This window comes from Heptranchias perlo, chromosome 2 (assembly GCF_035084215.1).
Source record: "Heptranchias perlo isolate sHepPer1 chromosome 2, sHepPer1.hap1, whole genome shotgun sequence".
Lineage (NCBI taxonomy): Eukaryota > Metazoa > Chordata > Chondrichthyes > Hexanchiformes > Hexanchidae > Heptranchias > Heptranchias perlo.
The window spans coordinates 53,046,302-53,061,631 of NC_090326.1; the positions used below are offsets into that span (position 1 = coordinate 53,046,302).

The following is a 15,330-nucleotide window of genomic DNA, read 5'->3' on the forward strand; positions in this document are numbered from 1 at the left end:
TCATTTTAAGCTAACGTTTCCATAGAAAATATTGTTTTCCCGTCTTTTTCATTTCACTCTCATCATTATATTCATGATGTGGAGATGCCGGTGATGGACTGGGGTTGACAATTGTAAACAATTTTACAACACCAAGTTATAGTCCAGCAATTTTAGACCATTCGTTCACCTGACGAAGGGGGAAGCCTCCGAAAGCTTGTGAATTTAAAATAAAATTGCTGGACTATAACTTGGTGTTGTAAAATTGTTTACATTATATTCATAGATTTGAAGTAATTTGGGACAGTTTCCTGAGGTTATGTAGTACACATTACTCAGTTTGTCCATTATCTAAGAAATAGGATTTAAAGTTGCATTCTAAAAGTTGAGAATACATTACTGATTTATTTTTCTGTTGTAAGAATTTAACAGGGTAGATTTTGCCCCCCGTGTAGATGTCAGGCGGCCAGACAGCCTGATATGCCCGGCAGGAGGCCAGGTCTATTTTAAAGGCCAAACCTCATTAGTATTTGGCCAACGACCTGCAGGCCGTTGGCTGAAAACAAGCGCCTCAGAGCAGCCCAACCAGTATTGCTATGACTTGGCTGTCCATTGGGCTGGAAGAGACTATTGGTCCGGGGGGGGGGAGGGGGGAATGTCCGATCGTGGGAGGTTAGGTGGAGACTGGAACTTACTTGTGGGCAACTCTTTGGCTGGACCGCCCACTGAAACCACTCCGCCCAGTACTGTCAGAAAATGGCAAACGGGCTCTTATGTACATCGTAGGACCCCCATTTGCATATTAAAAGGAACTACCGCTCGTCTCAGGCAGGCATTCCACCTGCCTAGGGAAGTTTGTGGCAGCCACAGGGTTAGTGGAAACAGGACAGTAAGTCATCCTCCAAAATATTTGGGGTGCTACTGCCTTGTTGGCACTGGGCGAGAGGCCTTAGAATTTCCCCCAACATTTTGCAATTGTTAATACGATTCAGACAATTGGGGAACAAAGTCACAGAAAATTACTAAAAGCAGCTGTATATCAAAGTTTTTGTTCATAGCAATAGCGGTGATGGAGTGTACCATTAATTTATGCGGCACCATGTGATAGTCTGGATTTTTGAAGAGGACGGTGGAGTTGGATAGTTTGGCAGAGCTGATATAATAACCATTGAAATCAATTATTTATATTTTGACTTAGTTGGGCCATGTATGTTGGAAAAACTGTTTGAACACAGAGAGGATATGGAAAATATTTTCTTTTTAAAGAAAGGATTAATAACACTGTGGGGAGATTTTCAAGTTGCGTTCAAAATTGGCACAAAGTGGGCGGGGCAACCGAGTCGCTCACCTGATGAGGTCAATGGGAGGTACAAACCCTTTTCATGTTCATGCCTCATTTAAATATGATGGGCGAGCTGTCAGCGCGAGACACACTGGTAATTGGACAGCTGGCCCATTGAGGGGGAGGGAATTTGAGCAGACCCGACATCAATTCTAGCTGGCCTCCACCTCTTAAAGGGGAGGTGCAGAGTTCATTATGGAGCTCAACTAAAAGTGATCCTTCTGCATTGGCTGCAACAAAATGTCCACTGGGAGAACAGCCCGATTTTCACATGGAGGCTTTGGTCCATGAGGTCATCAGGAGGAATGATGTTCTCTTCCAAGATAGCCTGCCATATTGCCAGACAGGGAGGGTCTGAGGTGGGAGAACATGCCAGAAATTTAGCCCTTCAGACCTCGAAGGAGTGCAGAAAGAATTTGAATGACCAGACCCGGGCTATTAAGGTAAGAAACCCATTCACAGTTTTTTGTTATTGTCAGAACAGCCCTGCACCACTTTACTGTAACGGCAGCACTGAAAGGTTTGGCTTCCCTTACTTTATATTCCTCTCATCCAATCATAGCAACACTCTTCAGTGCCCCTCCTCCTACTTTTACACTCTGCACCTGCTACTGCTCTCACTATTAATGTCCTCTCTTGCACACATCTGGTGTTTCTTCAACTCACCACCCAAATTATTCTACCCTCACACACAGAAGTTCTGAACTCTTCAGCATGCCACTCACTAACACATTCACTTTCCTTTGGCAGGACAATCTCGCACACAATTCCAGGGAGAGGACCCAACCGGAGGAGGGACGCCATCCTTTCAAGTCCTCACATCAAAAGGAGTAGCAACGGATAGCCTGGGCAGACAGAGAGCCAGAGCAGTTGCAGATGGCGATGCAGGAGGAAGCGTGCCACACAGTGCTTGGCAATTTAACCATCCTTTCCTCTTATCACTTAGCTATCCCGCTCACTCAATATACATCACAGCCTGGAGCTGCATTGAGCAGCCACTCTTTTGCGAGGATTTGTCAATGACTTTAGCTACTTATCATTTTCTCCTCCCCCCCACCCCCTTACCACGTCCTGAGGAAGTCCCAGGCCCATTGACAGTAAAGCAGGAGGAGGACACTCCAACTAAAGATGGACCGTCACTCACTGTTACTCTTGCAAGCACAAGCTCAAGCACAAGCTCACCTCGCACCCTTTAGATAATGACTTAGAAGGGTCAGCACTGGATGATGCAAGAGCAGGAGGAGAGGACGGATCAGACGCAGCTCACCTGAGGGCGAGTTCATGACCTAGCCCTGCTGTGGAGGGCAGAGGTGATGACTTCCAAGGCCCCAGCTTTCAAAAGACGAATAATAGCTGCATAGTAGGAATTGTCAAATGCAGTGGGCCACCTGTTGGAGGGCTATGCAACATGTCGCAGAATGGAGGATTCTACTTTCAACTTGTGTGTGGCACTCATGCATGGCATCAGGTCACGGCAGTCTACCACAGAGCACATGATGACCTCTATACAGGCTGCAGTTGGGCTCACTATACAAGAGTCTCTGGCACCAGCGGTAGCATCTCTCGGGGATGCACATACTGAGGCTATGCAGGCTCTGGGCTCCACCACTTCCTTCAATACACTAAGCTTGAAGGAAAGCATGGACAGGGGCTTCCAAGATGTCACAGAACTCCTACAGTCTGCTCTTCCTCAGATCAGTGGACGTTCTGAGGTGCAGAGTCATGTGAGTGGCAGTGGCTCCATGGGAAAAGCACATGATGTCGTCTTTCAGAATGACAGCATCTCGGTTCCTCCACTACTCCTTTGTCTAGTGCCCGTACTGATGCCGCAAAGCCATCCTGGACCAGAAATGTCGCACTCCCTCAGTACTGCAGTGAAATGTCAGCCTAGATTCTGGGGGAAAAATTGGATAGGGGCCATTTTTGGGCGCAGGTAATGTGATGTGCTATTACCCCACGCCCAATGGCCCCTGCGCAGGTAGGTCACAAGACTGGACCAAAGGGAGCACTTACCTGCAATCAGTGTTCCATTCCAGGCCTTGCACGTGGAATCACTGCAATTTGCACTTTTCACCACCAGAGAGAGCTCAGTCTCTTAAAGGGAGGATGTTTCTTAGAAATCTCTTAATGGTAGCTGGTACCCTGTTGAAAATAACAGTCTACTGTCTTCACGGAGTCTGAACAGAGATCAGACATCGCACACGTAAAACACAGATGCAGGTCCCATCCCTATGTTTACACACTGATGAGTTATGTTAAAACATTGAATAAAGGTTGTTCTCTACTAAATTCCACATCCTCCAATCTGCACACCAGATCTCACCAATCTACCGATCTGAGTTGGTACCAGGCCTGCGAGAGTACATGCACCAAGGCTCTCTGCTGATGCACTAGAGACCTTGGTGCAAGAGGTGGACAGAAGGAGGGACATCCTATATCTGCAGTGCAGGAGGGGGCAAGAGGACCTCCAGACATATATCCAAAAGGCAGTGGGAGGCAGCGGGGGACAAAGTCAATGCCAGGTGCACAGCATCATGAACATGGATGCAGTGCAGGAAGAAGTTCAATGCTTTGACATGAGTGGTCAAGGTGAGTGAGGTCAACTGTCAAGTGGCATCTCCTACCAACTGCACCAAACACTACACCCCCCCATCCCCCACATACCAACAAACTCTTTGGGGTCAATTTTAGCACCCGTGATCGGGTGCGTTCCTGGCGGGGGGGGCTCCGAAAATCGGGGATTCCCGGGGCGGGTCGGGAGCCCGGCTCCAACCTGCCCACTTCCGGGTTTCCCACAGATGCGCCGACATGCGCACGCAGCCCCCGCATGTGGGACTCCCGCAGGCAATTAAAGCCAGCGGGGTGCCACTTAAAGTATTTATTTAGGTATTTCAGGTCGTTTAGAGACCTGATTAATGAGATATTTCAGGAGGGTTGGGATTTTACAAACAACTGGGACTGTTTCCCGTACTGGGGGAAACACTCCCAGTTGAAATGGACGTGTTGCAGCCATCAGCCTGTGGCAGCTGCAAAGGTCCATTTGACAGGTGGTGGGGGGAGACCCTCACTCATTGCAGGAGGCCACTCTGTCACTTTGGACAAAGTTTGGTCTCCACCACCCTCCTCCTGACAAGAAAATTCACCAACTTGCACACTTACCCCGGTGTCCAGACACATGTACCTACCTTGCGGACCCCCTCAGATGTACGTCTGCCGGATGGGGGCCGCCATAGCTGCAGTCATGACCTCCTCGGAGGGCGAACAGCATCACCAGCCTCGCCGGCCACGCCATCCACCTCTGACACGTGGAGCTCCACAACACAGTGCTGTGACACATCCACCTGTACAGCAGGAGGGAGGGCAACTGCAGGGAGAGATGCGTCGCAGAGGGCACTACCCTCGCCACAGGGTCCACAGACCGAGGCTCAGCTTCCTGGATCTCTCTGAGCAGCAGTGCACACGGAGGCTCAGAGTCACTCGAAATGTAGTCGTGGACATCTGCAGCCTCCTTCATGCCGAGCTGCTCCCGGCTGGCCCGAGCACCATCTTCTTACCTGTCAAAGTCACCACTGCCCTCAACAACTTCTCCTCCGCATCCTTCCACGGTTCCACTGGGGACATCGCCACGTCTCTCAGTCGTCTGCACAAACGAGCCCTGCAAATACACCTACACCCACTCTGCATTGACACAATGGGTGGCATCAGTTGTGGGTCTTCATTGTGATCCTCAGGAAAGGGCATTATTGCATAAACCAGACAAGATTCGCAAAGACGTGGCAGTAGTGGTGCCAATATAATATGTAATGTAAGTTGGTCAGAAATTAAATATAAGTAAAAACCATGACAAACCCTCAAACACCCTTGTGCATCCCCTTCATGCTCACGACACATTTGCCTTACGCTGCCTACTGCACATATGTGATGCATGCCCTGTGGCTGCAGCACAGGTAGTGGCAGGTTGAGTGAGGCTGACTGTGAAAGAGATGCATGAGAGGGTGAGTATGAGATAGAGCCATGAGATTGTATGATGATTGGGTTGAGTGGTAGTGGCGGGATGAGTACTGGCGAGGTGAGTAAGTGCAGGTAAGATGAGGATGAGGTTTGAGTGGGTGTGAGGGGTGATGTGACAGAGTAGTGTTGGCAGTGCCGAAGGAGATGTGGGGTGGGGGCGGTGATGTGGCAGGGGAATGAGTAAGTGTACTCATTGAATTAGCAGCGAGAGGAAAATATGTCCGATAATGACTTCAGTCTAGACTCACTGGAAAGGCTATTACAGATCAGCAGTGACGAGTGATTATTATTAATATTTTTATCAAATGTCATCTGTTTCATAAACAGTTCAGTTAAATTGAAAGAGATTTTATTGTAACATAAAAGCAGCAAGATAGAAGTGCAAAGTAATATAGTATATGGGCTTATACAGTGCAACTGGGAATCAGGCAACTTCCTCTCAAAAATCACAGTGGAGTAATTACTTGTATTTTTCCTGACCTTTCCACTGCTGTAGCTCTTCACAGAAATTAATTTATTAAGGAAATATATATGGGAAAAAATATTCAGAGTTAAAATATTATAAGGAAAAAGTATTCAGAACTAAAAGCATGTCTGCTTTGCATTTGTTATGTAAATACATTTTGCTGCAATTGAATAGTGTCTTATTCAGTCTCCATTTGTTCAGGCACATTTCATTTGCAGTGTACCATGAAGGAAGGGCAAATTGTATCTGTGCAGTGCCTGAGGAGCTATCACCAATAATTTTATTACATTTTAGGTGTTGCACCTATGTTGCCCAGTGCTTCAGGGGTCAAGTACTCAAAGCAGATAAGATTAAAGTGTTTATTTTAACTTAGAAGGAAATGACTTACTTGTGTTATAAGTTGCCAGTTCCTTCTCATTGTTTCTCTAAAAACTAGACATGATGCTTAAATAGAATAATTAATATCTACTGAGCAATGAGAAATGACACTTCTTGTTTTCCAATAAAGTAAACAAAATAATGCCTGTGGGACATAACTTATTGTGGGCAACAGTGTACTCCAATAGAATAAAAGCATTCTTCAATAAAATATAATTGTACCTCATCTCTCTCAGACCTGGTTTGTGCTTGTGAAAGGATTAATGTATCAAAAAAAACTTAGATGAGATTGTCTTATTATAATCGCCAGAAATAAATAATCATATTTAATTACATTCATGCTTTGCTAACGTTCTGCTTCTTTACAGAGTGACTGTTTGAAACCATTACACTTACAAATGTATAATGAAGGGATATTCCTTACAGAGGACTAGCATGTAGTAGTGGGCTCAAAAATCGTGTAATACCTTATCTATACCTACATGCTATTTCTCAATTCCCTGTTTTCCAGTTATCTCGAGCTGGTGTAAAAGTACCTTGCACAGGCCTATTTTCTTTATTGCAGGCTCCTAATGGTCAGTGATTACTATAAGCATACAGTAATAGAATAGGATTTTCTTACTTCTGCTGGAGATGTCCACAGAGCCTCAGCACAGCATTGCACTATTCCAGTTACTTGTTGCTAAGGAGAAAGCCATTTGCCATGCTGCTTTGTTTCAATAGTTCCATTTATAAATGATTTTTTTTCATTTGTTTCATGTTTTTAACCTCGATTTTTTTTGTGTCACAGACAGCACAGCTGGAATCCTAACCAAGAGGAATGGCTACAGTCGCAGGCATCCGGAGCTATATTTTCTTCCTGTTGTGATCTCAGATAGTGGTTACCCTGTACAAAGCAGCACAAATACATTGACTATTCAAGTCTGCGGATGTGATGTGGATGGCACGATCCTGTCTTGCAATGTGGAAGCAATCTTTCTTCCAGTGGGCTTGAGCACAGAGGCACTGATAGCAATCTTGCTTTGCATCATTATACTCCTTGGTGAGTCTAATCCTGGACCTTGGTAATATATTGAATGCCTAATAATTCATCAATACCCTGTGTAGGAAAGTTAAAGGGACACTCAATTACCAATAAAATTTAGTGAATTAAAAGTAACATGCCATTGGACATTATGGTTGTTGATTTCTTCCTAGATTTAGTTGGTTATATCTTTATAAGGATTCTTTATATGCAGTTTAGTCATGTGTACACACAGAACCAAAGGGGGAATGGGAACAACATTTCTAATTGTGCAGTTAGAACAGATATTCATGCGATCAAGGCAGGCCCACAACAAGTTAAGAATTTTGCTTGGCTTTTAGATCTCAAATTTAAGGTAAGCTAAATTTAAAATTCAACAATAGTTTTTCCCTTTAATTTAATATGAGACAGGCATGCTTTAATGTTTACACATATATTTGTAGCCGATTGACTTATGAATGGGTGGAAAATCTACCTACTTACCACTGTATGTCAACTGAGGTGGAGGGAAAGAAAACATCAATGCCAACTTCTGTCTCTAATCAAGGAACAACATGAGTGTTCAACGTAGAGAATTCTGCAAGCTTGTTGCTTCACCTTCTAGCCTGAAAGAAGAGGTTGCTTAGAAACAATTAGTCATAGGAAAAGGGGAAAACAATGGCCAGTTCAAAATATTAACGATTACAGTGGAACTAGAAGGCTGCAGTAATTTTTGTCATTCAAACCTTTTAGATAATTTAAAAGGTGCCAATCTTCATACCAGTGATTTTTAATGGAAAGTCCATCTTTGAAACCAACCAGGAATATTTTTATTGTAAAAGTAATAACAGGGAATTTTGCGACAGTCTTTGATGCACTGAGTTGAATTCAGTTTTGTACAGATTTTATAGTCTTACAACCCAGAAAACCCCGATAAGATTGCTCTTTAAGAAAAACAATCACCAGGAAAATCATTAGGGCTTCCCCTGTTCTGCCTCTGTAAGTTTAGTGGAAACTCCGGGGGTAATTTTCGGCGGAAAGGAAAATCGGGCGGTGTATAACAGGCAGTTGATCCGATACCTCCAGCTTTCTGCACCCGCCAAAGTTGAAAGTTACTCCTGGGGTTTCCGACCAACTCATGGCGGTAGAACGGGAGAAACCCCAAAGAAATGCACCCCAATATTTTTTAAGAAGATAAAGTGTAGTTGCAGGCCTCATAACAACAATAACTTACACTTGTACAATATTTTATATATAATCTTTAATATGGTGAAATGTCGCAATTAGAACATCTCAAAATGGTGATAAACAATGGGGAAACTGGAGAGGACATAAAATGATTCTGCAGGGAGAGTCCCACCTTAAATCATCGGGAGCAAACTGCCAATGTTTATTGGTGAATTGTGAGGATTGAAATTTCTGACAAGAACGCATCAAAGCTTCCTTTGTGGGAATTCTTCAAATCGATGAGACTTATGGGGCAGATATTCCTGTTAGTGTACTGGGCGTAATGGATCAGTTGGGCACAGCACAAAGCGGAAAATTGGTTGGGGAAGATTGAACACCTATAACGGTCCCCAACCGATTTTCTGTCCAATTCAATTAATGGGCAAAAGGTTGTTCGGGCTCTGTGACGGGTGTGCGATCCTCCCCACCTGATTTTCCTCTGCGCTCTGCGCTCAGGCGATCTATTACGGCCAAGTACACTAACAGAAAAATCTGCCCAATACTCAGCTAAGTAGACCCTGTTTATCAAAATTTTTTCTGTGGGTTTCAATCCTAGTGAAATTCTATGTACTTTTAACCCTGGTTCTTTCAATTTTTTAAGATGGATTTAAAATGTAATTCTACTTTGTTAAATGTTAAGGATTGATGGGTTACAAATGTATGGAGCAGTTACAAAATTTGGCACTTTTTGCCATAAAGCCAGATTTTTTACATTTACAGTTCAGAAGAAATGTATTTTTAAACGTGTTCCAATTTTCTTAGTTATTGTGGTGCTTTTTGTGGCACTAAGAAGACAAAGGAAGAAAGAAATCTGTATGACCTCTAAAGAAGATATCAGAGACAACGTAATCAGTTATGATGATGAAGGAGGTGGAGAGGAGGACACCCAGGCTTTTGACATTAGCACACTGAGGAAACCTGATTTGATAGAAGACATGCAGTTACGCAGAGATGTAAAGCCAGAGACCCGCCATCCACAGCGACAGACCATAATAATACAAAACAACACTGATATCAAAGACTTCATCGATCAGAGATTGCAGGAGAATGATGCAGATCCCAGTGCACCTCCTTATGATTCCCTGGTGACGTATGCTTATGAAGGAAATGGCTCCATAGCTGAGTCACTCAGCTCCTTGGAATCAGTTACCGCAGACACGGATCAAGATTACGATTACCTCACTAACTGGGGACCTCGGTTCAAAAAATTGGCAGACCTTTATGGAACAGAGAAAACTAACAGCCAACAAAATATTACCAAGCAACAGTAAATTTGAGGTTTGGTAGATTTAAGGACAAGATGAGTTTCATCTTTCTTTTATGGCTGCCATCGTTACTTGCTATGTCAACTATTGTTTTACTGTGAAATAGTTTTATTAGGTACCACAAAGATATGACTTGTAAGATTATTGTGACATTGTTAAATTGGAGAGAGGCAGACTCAAGCAGTTTCTTTGAAATGTATTGGCCATACAATTGTAACTGATAAGAAAAAAAATGAAAAAGCTGCAGGTTTTTCTGTAATCTCCACTGAAGTGCCTCAAAGAACTTTGAACACTGCAGATGTTTATGCTCTCCAGTAAGAGTGTCAGTTTTTATTATACAACAAAAAGGTGTTCTTTACTTGAGTTAAATGACATTTACTTCAATAAAAGAAGCAACAGCATATACATAGGTCTTTGTATTGATAATATGGATTACTGATTTGGAAGCAACCTCTGCAACTAAGAAATAGTTTGGTGACTAATGAACGTACAATTAGCCCTCTGCCATTTTCTCCTCTAGGTCCCCAATGTGTTTCACACTGCCAATCTTGTTCATTCAGTTGGAAGTCCATGATGGTTAACATAACAGATTTATCCACACATCCTTTCAATATTGTTATGTGATTGACTGACAAGGAATTTGCCATTATTGAATGAAATCAAATCTGGCAGTTTTTCCTCTCCGGACTTGCAGCCTCTGTCAAGCTTAAAATTGAGAGTAGTGTGAGCTAGATACAAAAAGTGAGCCCTTTGATGAGATATTCAATGCACTATTGCTAAAACTATTTTGCGGCCAGTGAAGAATTTTTAAAATTAATATTGTATGTTGTTCCTCAATTATTTTGTCTCTTTGCAAAACTTTGTTCACCTCAACACTACCTCCTGCAGCTGAGGGTGTGGTAAGCCGAGTCCTGAAGGACATAGCTGCCAGACTGGGCCTGCAGCAGGTGGTGAGCGAACCAACACGAGGGAAAAATTTACTTGACCTCGTCCTCACCAATCTACCTGTTGCAAATGCATCTGTCCATGACAGTATTGGTAGGAGTGACCACCGCACAGTCCTCGTGGAGACGAAGTCCCGTCATCGCACTGAGGACAGCATCCAACGTGTTGTGTGGCATTACCACCGTGCTAAATGGGATAGATTCAGAACAGATCTAGCAGCTCAAAACTGGGCATCCATGAGGCGCTGTGGGCCATCAGCAGCAGTAGAATTGTATTCCAGCACAATCTGTAACCTCATGGCCTGGCATATTCCTCACTCCACCATTACCAACAAAACAGGGGATCAACCCTGGTTCAATGAGGAGTGTAGAAGAGCATGCCAGGAGCAGCACCAGGCGTATCTAAAAATGAGGTGCCAACCTGGTGAAGCTACAACTCAGGACTACATGCATGCTAAACAGCGGAAGCAACATGCTATAGACAGAGCTAAGCGATTCCACAACCAACGGATCAGATCGAAGCTCTGCAGTCCTGCCACATCCAGCCATGAATGGTGGTGGACAATTAAACAACTAACGGGAGGAGGAGGCTCTGCAAACATCCCCATCCTCAATGATGGCGGAGTCCAGCACGTGAGTGCAAAAGACAAGGATGAAGCGTTTGCAACCATCTTCAGCCAGAAGTGCCGAGTGGATGATCCATCTCGGCCTCCTCCCGATATCCCCACCATCACAGAAGCAAGTCTTCAGCCAATTCGATTCACTCCACGTGATATCAAGAAATGGCTGAGTGCACTGGATACAGCAAAGGCTATGGGCCCCGACAACATTCCAGCTGTAGTGCTGAAGACTTGTGCTCCAGAACTAGCTGTGCCTCTGGCGAAGCTGTTCCAGTACAGCTACAACACTGACATCTACCCGACAATATGGAAAATTGCCCAGGTATGTCCTGTCCACAAAAAGGAGGACAAATCCAATCTGGCCAATTACCGCCCCATCAGTCTACTCTCAATCATCAGCAAAGTGATGGAAGGTGTCATCGACAGTGCTATCAAGCGGCACTTACTCACCAATAACCTGCTCACCGATGCACAGTTTGGGTTCCGCCAGGACCACTCAGCTCCAGACCTCATTACAGCCTTGGTCCAAACATGGACAAAAGAGCTGAATTCCAGAGGTGAGGTGAGAGTGACTGCCCTTGACATCAAGGCAGCATTTGACCGAGTGTGGCACCAAGGAGCCCTAGTAAAATTGAAGTCAATGGGAATCAGGGGGAAAACTCTTCAGTGGCTGGAGTCATACCTAGCACAAAGGAAGATGGTAGTGGTTGTTGGAGGCCAATCATCTCAGCCCCAGGACATTGCTGCAGGATTTCCTCAGGGCAGTGTCCTAGGCCCAACCATCTTCAGCTGCTTCATCAATGACCTTCCCTCCATCATAAGGTCAGAAATGGGGATGTTCGCTGATGATTGCACAGTGTTCAGTTCCATTCACAACCCTTCAGATAATGAAGCAGTCCGAGCCCGCATGCAGCCAGACCTGGACAACATCCAGGCTTGGGCTCATAAGTGGCAAGTAACATTCGTGCCAGATAAGTGCCAGGCAATGACCATCTCCAACAAGAGAGAATCTAACCTCCTCCCCTTGACATTCAATGGCATTACCATAGCTGAATCCCCCACCATCAACATCCTGGGGGTCACCATTGACCAGAAACTTAATTGGACCAGCCATATAAATACTGTGGCTACGAGAGCAGGTCAGAGGCTGGGTGTTCTGCGGCGAGTGACTCACCTCCTAACTCCCCAAAGCTTTTCCACCATCCACAAGGCACAAGTCAGGAGTATGATGGAATACTCTCCACTTGCTTGGATGAGTGCAGCTCCAACAACACTCAAGAAGCTCGACACCATCCAAGATAAAGCAGCCCGCTTGATTGGCACCCCATCCACCACCCTAAACATTCACGCCCTTCACCACTGGCGCACCATGGCTGCAGTGTGTACCATCCACAGTCTGCACTGCAGCAACTCGCCAAGGCTTCTTCGACAGCACCTCCCAAACCCGCGACCTCTACCACCTAGAAGGACAAGAGCAGCAGGCACATGGGAACAACACCACCTGCATGTTCCCCTCCAAGTCACACACCATCCCGACTTGGAAATATATCGCCGTTCCTTCATCGTCGCTGGGTCAAAATCCTGGAACTCCCTTCCTAACAGCACTGTGGGAGAACCGTCACCACACGGACTGCAGCGGTTGAAGAAGGCAGCTCACCACCACCTTCTCAAGGGCAATTAGGGATGGGCAATAAATGCAGGCCTCACCAGCGACGCCCACATCCCATGAACGAATAAAAAACAAAGCCAGATACTGGAGGTTGTCTGGGAAATTAACTGCTTGTCCTCTTTAAGTATAATGTGAGTTTTCACTCCCTGATGAGGGATAAATGTGTTGATGATAAGAAAGGAAAAAATTCCATTTATATTAGTACCTTTTACTATCTCAGAATGTCCCAAAGCACTTTCCAGCCAATGAAGTACTTTTGGAAGTGTAGCCACTGTTGTAATGTAAGAAATGCGGCAGCCACTTTGCACAAGATCCCACAAACAGAAATGAGATAATGAGCAGATTATCTCTTTTAGTGATGTTGGTTAAGGGGAAAATATTGGCTAGGACACCAGGGAAAACTCCCCAGCTCTTCTTTGAATAATGCCATTAGACGTTAGAAGACAGTCTGGGCCTCCATTTTACATCTCATCCGTAGGACAGCACCTCTGACAGTGCAGCGCTTCCTCAGGACTGCACTGAAGTTTCAGCTGGGATTATGCACTCAAGTCTTTGGAGTGGGACTTGAATCCTTCTGATTCAGAGGCGAGACTGCTACCACTGATCTAAGGCTGACACCTTAAATGTGTTGGCATTGTGAAAATCAGATTAGGTAAGTGACCACTTGATTAACAAATGTGCACTTGTCATGAATACGATAACTTTGTCAACTATTGTAAAGTTCAAAAGGAAAGACTGATATGAATCACTATTTATAATTAATTGAACTGCAATTGAACTCAATGTTAGACTGAGCCATGAACTTAGCTACTTTGATGTCTCAGGCACTTTGTCGATAGTTTTGGTAGTTAATCAATATTTCATCTACAGGTAGATACATACTAAGAATTTATTTGTAAACTGTGCATTGCCATGAAGTTCTGCAACAAAAGAGGCATGGAAACACAAATCAATACCAGTACACATAGTCTCGCACTAAAGCACAATGGTGTGAAAATGGAAACATAACTCCTTAATAAAGGGGGAAAATTTATGATAAGCAACAAAGATGGAAGATCCAGTAAGAATTCTCTAAATCCAGTCAAGTAGTCATTTACAGAGATCAAAAATGAATTATATGTCAATCAATTGATTAATACACAACATTCAGGCAGTATATGAGTTTCTCTTGAACTTAGCATTTTAAATGTTGCCTCGGGTGTTGTAATAAACCCAGGATAATCACATTTTAAGTAATGAAGAAATAGCAGGGCAAATTTTCATGTTCACCACATGGGCAGTAATCGGGTGGAGCAGATTGCCCGCCCATTATAGAACTAATCCAATTTTCTTGTGTTCAACCAGTTTACCACCCATGCAGTGAAGATGAAAATTTACCCAATCATTTCATATTTTAGTTAAAAGGTAACATAGAAGTAGGACTGCTTATTAAACATAAATTTTTGTTGTTCAACTAGGCACAATATTAATGTATTTCCAATATTTTTATTCATTTCCAGGATGTGGGCGTCGCTGGCAAGGCCGGCATTTATTGCCCACCCCCAGTTCCTTTGTACAACTGAGTGGCTTCCTCGGCCATTTCAGAGTGCAGTTAAGAGTCAACTGCATTGGTGTGGGACTGGAGTCACATACAAGCCAGACCTGGTAAGAACAGCAGGTTTGCTTCCCTAAAGAACGTTAGCTTTTACAGCAATCTGACAGCTTCATGGTCACTTCTAAAGAACGCCAGCTTTTTATTGCCAGATTTTAAAAAACTGATTTCAAATTAAGTTCTCAAACTTCCATGGTAGGATTTGAACTCACATACTCTAGGTTACTAGTCCAGTAACATAATATTATACTACCACACCCAGTCACTTTCAACCAATTAGGATCAATTAAATTGCTATTTCATGTGGCCAGTGTGATTGATCACTCTGCCTATTAATGCAGAATCATTTCCAACGCTTTCACAACATTCAATTGCAGCTCATCTCTCTCCCTTTCCCCCTACATTATTTGCAGCATTAGTTGTATGGGCTCAGTGTAAAGCAAGAAAGAAATGAAAAATGTTAAGTCTGAGCCTTGTAATAAGACCTAAATGATGGAGCAAGATGAATACGCTGAATGGTCCTTTATCATGCATCTCTGTGCTTGTCTTCATCTATTCACGGTGCTTTATTTCTTAACTGGTTACTTGATTTATCGTTTCTCTTTCAAAGAATTTGCCTAATCTTTTGGATGAGACATTGAACTGAGGTGCCAGCTGCCTGTTCAGGTGGATGCAAAAGATCCTATGACACTATTCAAAGAAGAGCAGAGAGGTCTCCCGGTGTTCTGGCAACATTACGCTTCAACCAACATTACACAAACAGATTATCAGATCATTTATCTCATTTGTTGTTTGTGAGACCTTTTGTGCTATGATTGCCTACAAAAGAACACAG

General features: G+C 43.9%; 1 protein-coding gene across 1 annotated transcript in view; it reads left to right on the top strand.

Annotated features, from left to right (window-relative positions):
• Positions 1-10,066, top strand: part of LOC137339234 (cadherin-12-like) — a 214,152-nt gene extending 204,086 nt beyond the window's left edge. The window contains exons 11-12 of the mRNA XM_068001881.1: positions 6,967-7,218; positions 9,169-10,066. Coding sequence (XP_067857982.1) covers positions 6,967-7,218; positions 9,169-9,677 — 761 coding nt within the window. The 3' untranslated portion in view covers positions 9,678-10,066. The remainder of the gene's footprint in view (positions 1-6,966; positions 7,219-9,168) is intronic.
• The last annotated feature ends 5,264 nt before the right edge of the window (positions 10,067-15,330 follow it).